The following is a 12,489-nucleotide window of genomic DNA, read 5'->3' on the forward strand; positions in this document are numbered from 1 at the left end:
TAAACATTTTTTTGTTTATAGGTTTATTAAATTATCACATAAACAATTAAACATTATTTCTGTACAACTATAATTAAAAACCTTATAATTATAAATATTAATAATTAATCTTAAAAACTATGAACTGTATTAATTTTGTACATGCTGGTATGTTATCAAATTCATAGCCATCCAATTTTGAATAAGTATTAGTCGTTTAAATATTCTCAGGATATACGTATGCGTTGCCAGAATCAGATCTTGCAGTGTTCATTACAAACGCTTGAGAGATTCTTCAAATTTTAAATACGCCCTTTCACTTCAATATTCAAAATAATATTGAGAAAAGATACGTGTTATAAATTTCAGCACTAGTCCTCTTCATCTTCCCCGAAATCCATCTGATCTTCCTCAACTAATTGATCTTCTTTTATAGGACACTTGCTACACCTGATATAAAAAAATAAATGTCAACAATCGACTGCTGTAAATCATACAAGTAAATGAATACCTGCTATCATCGATTCCGTAATTTATACAATACTCTCCTACGCATTCGCAGCATCCGTCATGAAACCATCTCACCTGACTGGCTCCCATTGTAGCACAACTTTGTTCACATTTTGATTGGCTCATACACTGTGCCCAATATGCTACTGTACAGTTTGCGGTTACAATCGTCTTGCTTTTCACGGAAATCGTGTTTTGTTCTTCACTGACTGAAAAAACACAGTTACTCATAACATCTTGTTTAATTCAAATTCATTACTTACTCATTGCTATTTTCATATCGTGTTTGACGTTCGTGAGCTGCGAATAGTCCATGTCGAAAGGAAATTTTATTGCGCTCCACCGGTCGAGTTCATCAGGTGATTCGGTTAGTGCATCAAACAAACTTGGAATCGGCGAGTCGTACTTACCAACGTACGACTGTCGCGTGTACGTCGTTGTCGACGTCAAATTACACATTTCTAAGGCAAAAACATCCTTAAGCACCCTCCAAAGGGCAAATTTTTGTTTAAAATAACATACCGACGCAGGAACAGCATTCTGTCCAAAGAAAACCGAGGCAATTGTAGCAATCCTTGCAGCAAGGACACCCGTTTTCTTTGCGATCGCACTTGCAGGACTGCGTCAATAGACATTTGCTGACCACGCTGCCGCAGACAGCTTCGTTGCAACCGGCTGACGTTTCCTGGAGACTGATTACGAGTACGACGGCCACCGATGCCACCAGCGTCAACCACCACTTTTCTTTCCACATCCTAAGATCCACTTGTTGTTCCTCTAAAAGTAAATTAATTTCAAAAAACATCAAATGATAGTCTGTGGCGGAAAAAAGCGTAGAATATTTATTTACTTCTTCCTAATATTACTTAATGTTATCCCTAATCTGTTGCACAGGATTTTATTTATTTTTTTTATAAAGAATCAATTTGGTATAGAATAAAGTATGGAATATTTTATTAATATTCATAAAAAATTAACAATGATTCAAATATTTGAATATTTTGTGGCATAACTTTTGGCTTCTCTCATTAATTGGCATATTTTAGGCATATCTGCAATGTATCAACAGAAATCTGTTCCCATTACTCCTGTATGGTTTGAAGACGTTCTTGTTTGTTTTTGATGTTTTTTGTTCGGATGTGACGATCTGATACTTCCCAAAGGTCCTCAATAGGATTTAGATCGGGGGACTGAGACGGCCGTTAAGGGACAGATAAGTTTATCATTAGAAACTCTTTTGAAATATCTAATGAAGTGGCTTCTCTTCCTCTACACACGGGCATATTAGAAACATGCTGTTTTCTAATATGCCCGTGTATTGAAAACTTCGAGAAAAGTATCCCCAAACCATACTACTTCCGCCACCCTGTTTAATCGCATAAATTTGGTTTTTAAAATGGTATCATTGTCCTACTGGGCGTCTCACAAATCTACCATCTGACCCAGACAAATTAAATTCACTTTCGTCATCCCAAAGGGCGGTGTTTCATTTTTTCTGAGTGCATGACAAGTAGGATTTTGTAAATACCAGTCGGGAAGCTTTGTTTTTCTTTGATGGCACTGGTTTTTTAACTGCAACTCGGCCATGTAGTGCCACATCAATAAGGCGATTTCTCAATTTTCTGATATTAACACCTAGAAATTTCCTCCGTAATTTGTCTTGATGTTTTGAGAGAATCTTTATGGAGGAGGCTTTTTATAATTCGAAACAGAATAATATTAAATATTTTTGCCACGTCACATTGCGTTGCGCCACTTTCAATAAGTTCAAGTCAAAAAACGTATCAGATAAGTAGACTTAAACAAAAAACGATGTGTGGCAATACTAGAATATCGGACAGTAAACACAAACTAACGAATTTATTTAACACTATTGCAATATACATGAAAAATCCCACGAGATAAATATCCAATTATTTTCCATACTTTTTTCCACCACTGTACATAGTGTTTTCCGAATACCTAATTTAATCGTTTTGATAAATATTTATGTTTTTTTGTTTTAATATGGCTCTTCAAAAAACAAGCTATTTTTGGACACCGATGGAATGTTATAAAATTGCGTACAAGTATCCTAAAATTACACATATGCATTTAAATTGTTCAGTAGGAAACTAGATATAGTTAGTTAACGCAATAAATGTTTTACGTTACTAGAATAGAAAAACACTAACAGATATGGAATTTTTATTGACTAATTAGTTATACATATAGTTTTTATAATTCCTACAAATAATCAAGAATATGCAAACAAAATAGTCTTGGATTCAAAATTGAACACCTGTTCAGAATGATTTATTTGTTGCCATATAGTAATTTATTCATGTGTCATAAATTATTACAAAATATTAACGCCGTAGTACATACATTGAATATAAAATATCATTTTGGTTAAAACTTTTTATTTAAAATACATTAATTTATGTTAAAATCGGCATTTATTAACAAAATTAATCGACAGCCTTGAACTACATTATAAAACATAGATGTATATTTGCACATTATTAATAAGTTTTACGGTTATTGTTTTTCTTTTTATTACCTGGAATAATAATAGTGGTAAAGAGTATCTCTATTATAAGCAATAATACTTGTTGCAATATCATAATATATTAATATTAATTAGCATAGAGCACGTAGTAATTAATCTTCTAATTAATGGTTTAAAACATGTTTGAATTTACGCTCTTGTAAATGTGATCAATATTATAAAACAATAATTAATTAGCAAGCTGTACACGCAATTACTAATTGATATTTTCAATATGTGGTCCATAAATATTCAACATTAATTGATTCATACAATTTATAACTATCGAATATAAATAATAAAAAGTTTTGATTGTAAGAAGTAAAAGTAACTTTAGATGATGTATGTTATAAGGGTACCGTACCCAATTTTCACCACGTAACCCACTTCAAATTAGAGAAAATTGCTGTATGGTTCAAGTTGAATAATAATCAACTCAAATTTGTTTCTGGCTATTTTTTATATTTACTTTTCCAGTTAAAATATGTAACAAAACAGTTTCTTTGGTGTTTTTAATATAAAAAATTTATTTAAAAGAATATTTTGAATAAATTGATCGAATTTAATATATTGATTAAATTGAGAAAATTTCTGCTTCTCGTTTTGAATGTTTTGCAGAAAGTTGTGTCAAAAAAATTTATTTAATTCTATGCCGGCAGAATATCACCACTTTTGCAATTGCCAAAAGATACCAATTTTTATTTTTTCAGAACAGATATTAACAGTGACGGTTCGTAATGTTTAATTTTGCAGACACAGTTTTTGAAATTGAAAAATCGACTTAGGAACTTCGTTTGTATCGTTATTTGGTGTTGGCTCACTGGCTAGAGGCACGCCTCAGCTCGCCTACCAACGAAAGAAGCGCATGCGTGAATGTTGAAACTAAATAGAAATATTCAAAATTTATTTAGTAAACGGATTGGCGCGAAGAGGCACATTTAAAAGTGACTCTGGAGAACTTGCGCACAAAATATTCATTGAAATTTAATTTAAAACTGTCTTCTTTAATTGTCCTTTTTTCAGTATATTAACCTTCTATCTTAGTTTAAATGTTAAATTATATTCTATTTTGAAATAAAAACATACATAATGTATTTTTTAATATTAATGTTGTTAATAAAATTATTTTCATATGTGAGACACCGTCTCTGGATATTAGATAAAAAATTACGTACCTACATGTAATGTATTGACAATAACTCGTCTTAATATAGGAAAATCTTCAATTTAAATGTTATAAACGTTTATGCACTATAAATAAACCAATTAAAAGCTCATAAATATTTATGCACGTCTATCGAATGAACTTCCTCTTACTCACTTTTTCTTTTTAACATAAAATTAGTAATCTAACACGAGAAAAAAATTGTATGCAAAAGAGAAGAAACTAGGCATCGGCAGCGCAATATAAACATGCCCCGGGGCTGTTACGGTCACAATGGACTTCAACTGGCGTTCCAATTAGCGGCAATTAAAGACCAACCAACACCCACCGTTTCAAATCATGCGACGCTTGGGTATTCGCACGGACAGACTTCCGGACGTTCAACAACCCCCTCGGTACCACCAGAAACACCACCAGCACTGTAACGTCAACTCGCACACACTTGGAAACGAGGCGAGGGACTGAAGTCTGGTCTGAGGACGATCGGACCTGAGAAACCCGTTCTGGTGTTGCTGCTAACACAAACAAAGTCGATTGGGTGCGCAGTAGTGGAATTCCGTGAGACGGGCAACAATTACTTGGGCGATTTCGGACTTATTAACTAATACTGCTTCGCGCCATCTCTCTTGGTTTCTTCAAAATTGCCGACAATGCGGTGTAAAGAAGACAAGCATGTGGGTTTAAATGCTCTTTATGGGTGGTAATGGTACTGGTACATTTTTATTTGTTTTACAACGGAGCTACACTGGCTTTCCAGCTGATTTGAGTGAGTGTGTTAGTCTCTGAATGAACGAGGAAGAATCGGTTTCAATAAAATAATACAAAAAATTTTACGTTATTATTACAATTATTTATATATTAATTTATTTTATATACTAAATAAAGAATTAAATTTCATTTAACAAAATTATTTTAAAATATTTTCGGTGAAATTCGCAAATTTATTTATTAAAGTATTTTTGGCAAAAATAGCAAATAAAAGTTTGTCTACGTTACTCACAGTATACATTATAAAAGTTTATGTTCAGAAAAATAAAATAAAGTATGTGGCAAAATGCAATCTAAGTATATTTTTAAAGTATTAAAATTAGTTGTCATTATTTTGAGCAAAATTAAAAAATATTTTTTTTTCTAGTTCATTCGTTTAAAATTTATAAAAATTTTAAATAGAATGTTCATAAAAGTCATAACTGTCGTTTAAATATTTGTATTCTCAGAATTATAACAGTTTAAAATATAAAACTTGTCTAAATATAAAATTACTTATTATTTTGAGCAAAAATAAAAAAAATTCTGATTTATTCATTTAAAATTTGTAAAAATTTTAAATAGAATATTCATAACTATCAATTTCTCAGAATTATAACAGTTTAAAATATAAAATTTCTTTAAAATTAAATTTTAAATTATTTTTTATTTTAAGCAAAAATAAAAAATAGGAATTCTCATCTGTTTTATTCGTTTAAAATTTTATAAATTTAAATAGAAACAAAGTCGCAACTATAATTTAAATGTTACGGTATTCATAAAAGTCATAATTTGTCTCTTTAAAAATTTACTTCTTACCTAAAGACAAAAAATCTTTGAAATTCAACGATAACAAGAGTTTATAGTTTTTAAAAATATTCATTTCACATAATGAGTGTTAATTATTTACCCATACGCTTAAGTGTTCTTATATATCATCAAATTTTACCATCTTATATTTCGAATTATTTTACAAGCGGGAAAATTTTCTCACAATTATTTCAGTTTTAATAGTTTTATCTATTAATATTGTATAATTAATAAACTTATACATTCTATTTTAATTAATATGGCAATTAAAAATTCGCACGGATGGTGTTAAGCTAGACTACTTTCCACAACACTGACTTTATTTATCAAACAAACCAGAGCACATAAACAGTTCTACATATTACATTCTTTCTCGTGATCATAATCAATATAGCAATTTTACTGGGAAAACTAAAGAAAGAACATCATAGGTGGTCAAAAAGACATTCCAAACATTTTACAAAACTCACCACTGTCCTTGTTAACAGGGCAGTATCCAACCAAATCATAAAACAATTTAATCTTACCTTACATTAATCAATATGTCTATTTACGTTATAAGTTAGATATTTTACACTAAGGTGCAGCGTCATTGTTATAAATTATAAACTATGTTTAGTAATAGGAGATACAAGTCGTAAATTGTATCAAGTAGATTCTTGAATGAAGTTGTTGAAGACGGATCTGGCCGGAATTTACCTGTTTTGTTCTACCTGAAGTGCCGACAATGAATGACTTCATCAATGGGTTTGTTCAAATTGATATTGCTTCTCTGAAATTCTCATGCAGCATCCTTAAAGGTTTTTGTACATTCACTGTTAATGCCTTCTTATAAGACGGTTTCACCCTAGTTAAAATTTGTTTTTTGATAACAAGATTGCCTGTGGGAAAATTTTGATGTCTACATAATTGTTATAATTGTAAATGTAAATATGGCTCACTGCGGAGATAAACATCAACAAATTATTTTGTATCTAATTTTAAAACAAATCAACAACTTTATATTCAATGCATATAGACATCTAGAGATATAATAATTGCAAATAATACAATGAGTAAAATTTTAATAGGTTTAAATTATATTTGTAAGTATTAATTACAATTACGTATTAATAAATTATCGCTTATAATCTAAGGAATTCATTGTATAGAATATCCTACAAGTTAAAACCTGAAAATCTATAGTGCCGCAAATTTCTACCAGAATGTCACTGAATATATTGATATATATATATATATATAGAATCGTACTAACGTACTTTAAAACAGTTTCTATTTCAGTATATCTTATAAATATCTCTCCCAATGCCCCCCCTATTCGAGATATTCGTGATATTTTGTCCACTAATTTGTTTTTGAAAAATAAATTTTAATGTTGTGACTGCTTTTATCACGGAACTACTTGTCACTTTTATACAAGAGGATTAATAAGACGGTATGTAGTAAACATGTAGTAAATAATAAAAAAAAACTATAATAAAGTTTATTTCTTAAATATTTAAAGGATTGGGATAATAAAAAGCAACAGATTACATAGTGAAAAAATGTTTTATCAAACAAATATTTTTACAATTTTAAGTAGTACTATTGTTTCACTGATTGTGATTCTGTCGAGCTAGCCTGCGCATTCGCACTTTGTTGAGTGTCACCGACATCTTTCCTCAATGTCTCTTCGAATTCGGCTGGATCTATTAATCGTTTATTGCCATGTGGTGGTGGTCCTAGCAACTTTTCCACATCGTCATAATTCAAAGTTTCTTTTTTCAACAAAGTTTCCGCCAACTAAAATCAAATACATTATTAATAACAACATAAAACTCTCACTTATTGTCACTTACAAGTTCCAATTGTGTTTTATGTTTTTGCAACAGTTCTTCTGTAGCTCTGTACGCTTGTCCTATTAATTGGCGGGCTTCCACATCAATAATGCTGGCGAATTGTTTACTGTACGGCCGTCTTCCGAGTTGTTTCTCTTCCTGTTCGGGGAAACACACAAGACCCACGTGCGAATTCATTCCGTATTCTTTAATCTGCGCGTATGCCATCTTTGTAACCTTTTCAAGGTCGTTCTGCGCACCAGTTGTCACTCTATTGAATATTAAAGATTCTGCTACTCGACCACCTAACGTCATGCACATACGATCGAAAAGCTGAAAGAATGAATTGAACAATATTAAATTTTGTGTAGTGTTCAAACTAGACAACTTACCTCTTCTTTTGAGTAAAGTTTTTGATCTCTGGGAATATACTGGGCAAATCCGAGTGCCAATGTGGTTCTGGGCACAATTGTAACCTTCAGCAGAGCATCAGTGTGCTTTAGCATCCATCCTACCAAAGCGTGTCCAGATTCGTGATAAGCAACCACTCTTTTTTCCTGAGGAGACATTGCATGGTTTCTCTTTTCAGTTCCACCTGAAATTAACCATCACTGTTATAAAACCCATGTAATATATATAAACAGTTTAATCTCAGATTTACCTACTAGCCTCTCCACAGCATATTCTAAATTAGTCCTAGTGACTTGCTTCTGCTTAAGTCTGGCGGCATGAAGTGCTGCTTCGTTACACACATTCGCTATGTCGGCACCGCTAAAGCCGGGCGTGAGATAAGCTAATCGTTTTGAGTAAGTTTCAGGTGAGTGTTCCAACGATATGCTCTTCAAATGTTGCTCGAAAATCTGCTTCCTCTCTTCTAAATCCGGGAAGTCTATCAGGATGTGTCGGTCGAATCTACCCGGTCGAAGTAAAGCCTAAAAATCACAATCGATGTAGATTTACAAAAGAATAATATTGTTTGAATATTGCCTTATCCAGAATATCAGCTCTGTTGGTGGAAGCTAACATGATAATGCTTTCCTTGCTGCTCATACCATCCATTTCCACAAGGAGTTGATTTAAGGTTTGTTCACTTTCACCACTGGCTGTTTCAGTCCCTCCCAACTGCCCGCTTCTCTTCCTCCCGACAGCGTCAATCTCATCAATATATATTATACACGGAGCTCGTTTGCGAGCTTCTTTGAAGAGATCTCTGTAAATAAAATATTATTATCAGTTTCACACTACTACCTCTAACAAACCTGACTCTAGCCGCCCCTAATCCACCAATCATCTCTATGAATTCAGATCCATTCATGGACAAGAATGGTACATTGGATTCAGTAGCCACAGCCTTCGCCAACAACGTTTTGCCACATCCTGGAGGTCCCAAAAGGAGCGCACCTTTTGGTACTTTGGCGCCCAACATTTTATAATGTTCCGGTCTTTTAAGGTAATCCACGAACTCTTTTACTTCTTGTTTTGCCTCTCTTAAACCGGCGACATCATTGAAGTGCACCCCCTTTCCAGGACCAGTTAATGGATCAACCAGTGTAAATTTAGCTCTCCCCAATTGTGTCTGAAAATTTATTTGAAAATAATGTCTTATAGATACAGATTTAACAAACTATATGTTATGTTATAGCAAATAACGTTAATTAAAAAATCTAATTATTTAAGAGGCATTTAAAATTACTTTACTTCAACATAGTGTATTTCAATAAATTAATGTATTTAAATGTATTTAATTTGGCTTTTATGTATATACTTACAAATGTGTCCATACTGATTGGAGGTCTTATACTTTTACTTCTGGCTAATAATGATATCAGAATTCCAACCACTAACAAAGAAATCAAGAGTTTCCCTGCAGTGTCAGTTCCCCTTTCATATGTAACTGGAACTCCATCAATAATGCCAATTCTCCTTTCAGCCTCTCTCAACTTATCTTCAAATTTATTTATGTCAACTACATTCATGTGGTAGGTTTTATTGTCTACCTAAAACGGCAGTGGTTGAATCATCTGATTATGTAATTTTTGTGGTGCCTTACTCTTTTTCCTTTGACGACAGCTCCATCATATAATATAATAGTAACAATATCTATATCTGGTCTAACTATAATCTCTTCCACCTCACCTTTGGCAAGCATTTGATACAGAAACTCATTCCAAGACACATAGCGAATAATCTAAAATCACATTTATTCAAACTGTGCCCTACAATTCACATTTATTAACTTACCTCTGGTTGATTACTACTAGGAAACATCAGTGAAATAATTGCTATGACCATATAAGCTGTAAGCATCCAAAGGAATGCCTTTGCCAACAGTGATGATATTTTATCTTTGTCATCATCACCATCAGGCTTATTAGGGTCATTATTGTTTGGTTTCGCCGCTTTCTGTTGCTTAGGACTAGAGTTTCCACTAAACTGACGAGACTGCAAACAAGCAGTGAGACTGTTTATGTCTTTTAGACCAGAACGATGAAGCAATGCACAAACAGCACTGTACTCACGGTTAATATGTTTAACATACTGAAACAAACAGACATAAGTGTTTTATATAATTCTTGCCATTTTACGACTTACTTTAGGCACTAACAGCTTAGAAATGTCGAGTTTTTTATTGAAAGTCGAGTAAAATTTGGTGTTTTGTTGAGAGTTGTCTTTGGTCACATTTTTCCCCAGGAGATTTCTAATCGTGTATCTCAGGGGAGAGTTTATTTTTCCCACTTGTCTGTACATTATAAGGCATGTCTTTATTTATTTAACATTTTGACAATTATAATTTTTAGGTTAATATTTCTTCTTCTATTAAAAATTGGATGTTGTGTAAGTTTTGGATGTGTGTATTTAACAGGGACAATAGATGTCGCCACATCATATTTTTATGCATAGTTCATTATATATTTGATAGTTGGCGCCACATGTATTAAAGGAATTTTGGGTTAAATACAAAATAAAATTATATAATATATACATTTTTAAATTTAAAATTTTAATTTATTAGATTTATGGTTGATATTCCAAAAATTTATATTACAGTAATTTTGGTAAAAACTAAACCCATTTTAATGGTTAATTAAAATAAAACTTTCATTTTTAATTTTTTAATAACACTACATTTACATTTACTAAATGAGTAAATATGTAAATTTAATTAACCATAATATTATTAATTTAATTGGTAGACATGTTGGTTGATATAATATTTTTTATTCTCAGAATTAAAGAAGATACGAACTATAATGAAAAAGACATTCAACATGTTGGTATAAAATTAAATAATATATTTGTTTATGTATTTTTAAAATATACATGTAATAAATGTGTCACTTTTTTAAATAAATAATTTCAACGTTTTAAGAATTTTTTTTAATTAGCTTTAATATTCTAAAAATGACATTACTAATTTATTTTCCATTTCTACATCTTTCTTTAACTTTTTGATGCTAATAACTTATTAATTTATTAAAATCCTAAGTAAATACAGGCTAAAAGATTCTTAAACACGCAATGTCACCATGTTAAGACAAACATCTTAAATTCCTAACGTCATTTATAAGTGAGAATCATAATCAAAAACCAGTAGCCATTCTAAACAAACAAAATTCACTCTTTAGATAATGTTACGAGACAGACACCATTATTTAAATTTAAAATATTCTACACAATTGTCCAGTCTATTGTTAAATTAGTTAAAATTAAAATAATTATTCATTTAAATTTTATTCATCTAATTAGATAGATATATCAACATGTATTTAATTAAACAAAATAACAAATTTGGATAGCAAAATATTTTTTTTTTCCAATTAAAGGTACACATCTGATAACTTATCTTGGAAACATTTACTATATTTTTATTTAGATATTCTTACTGTATCCTTTAAAATAAAGTTGTGATAACGTTAGACATTGAAAAAATTAAAACTTCAATTTGGCTGAAGTCCAAACATTCATCAAAAGAAAATTTCTTTAATCTATGTTTCTTATATATTATTCCTTTTTTACTTCAGCCATTAGAGCATCTAATACGTTCACTCTAAAGGTTTTTGGATCTTCATATCGTCTTACAAAAAATATAAGCTAATCCAGATTATCATCAGGATTCCATAATTGTTAATTAGCTGAATTATTTTGATAATAGGAATAAATTTTTATTTTATTTATATTTTGTGAATTTGCCCATGTTCCTGGAACAAATTAACCGTCAAATTCACATGACCTGTACGAGCTTCCAATTAAATTACCATAGTTTCCAGTCAGCCACCAGCAAGTACAAGGAAACGCTCTAACCCAATAATGAGATTGTCTTGTTGACGCACGTAACCCGCTGCGGCGGTGCAGGTGTTCTGTTCAGTGGTGAACCCGAGACAGAGACAACGAGCTACGTCCGTTCTGACACCGGCATCCCCCATTGTTGTTTTAAGCGTTGATAACCGGACAACGGAGAGTGATGGGGGACAGCACGAGGCCGTCCCCTCGGCATTGTTCACCACTCGGACGCCATTGGTCGCGCACCGCCATGTTGAGTCGGCACGTTGGGCAACGAAAACCCTCTCCTTTTCATTGTTCAATCAATCCCCGATCGGATCCCGTTCAACGAACGATCGACACGATTTTTACCATTATTCTAATCTTTATCCTTTCATTTAATTGTTCCCTGAACCCCAAATTATAGTTTGTTATAATATACAGTAGCTTTTATTTTCTATACGAAGTGATGAACTAAATTACAGACTTAAGTGTTTACTTTTATTGTATTACAATAAATACATTTTTTTTTATATATTTGTGTTTTTTCCCCTAAATTTAATCGATATCGAAATAAGCAATTAGTCATTGATGAATTCGTAAAAAATGTTAAAATTGATTATCTCTGAATTTATTATAATTAATTTAATTAATTAATTGATTAATTTTTA

At 31.6% G+C, this 12,489-nt stretch overlaps 2 protein-coding genes across 2 annotated transcripts; both read right to left on the minus strand.

Annotated features, from left to right (window-relative positions):
* Positions 1–53: 53 nt before the first annotated feature.
* LOC109603756 (twisted gastrulation protein homolog 1-like) lies at positions 54–4,689 on the minus strand. The gene is made up of 5 exons (XM_020020251.2): positions 4,513–4,689; positions 1,012–1,266; positions 753–950; positions 491–698; positions 54–429 (listed from the first exon to the last, which is right to left on the minus strand). The coding sequence occupies exons 2-5, from the start codon at positions 1,241–1,243 to the stop codon at positions 351–353; spliced, it is 717 nt and encodes a 238-aa protein (XP_019875810.2). The 5' UTR covers positions 1,244–1,266; positions 4,513–4,689; the 3' UTR covers positions 54–350.
* A 2,581-nt stretch (positions 4,690–7,270) lies between these two features.
* Positions 7,271–10,375, minus strand: LOC109603755 (paraplegin). The gene is made up of 10 exons (XM_020020249.1): positions 10,151–10,375; positions 9,800–10,096; positions 9,609–9,746; positions 9,328–9,555; positions 8,818–9,134; positions 8,546–8,768; positions 8,220–8,490; positions 7,951–8,153; positions 7,580–7,891; positions 7,271–7,523 (listed from the first exon to the last, which is right to left on the minus strand). The coding sequence occupies exons 1-10, from the start codon at positions 10,304–10,306 to the stop codon at positions 7,326–7,328; spliced, it is 2,343 nt and encodes a 780-aa protein (XP_019875808.1). The 5' UTR covers positions 10,307–10,375; the 3' UTR covers positions 7,271–7,325.
* Positions 10,376–12,489: the final 2,114 nt, after the last annotated feature.

This window comes from Aethina tumida, chromosome 2 (assembly GCF_024364675.1).
Source record: "Aethina tumida isolate Nest 87 chromosome 2, icAetTumi1.1, whole genome shotgun sequence".
NCBI lineage: Eukaryota > Metazoa > Arthropoda > Insecta > Coleoptera > Nitidulidae > Aethina > Aethina tumida.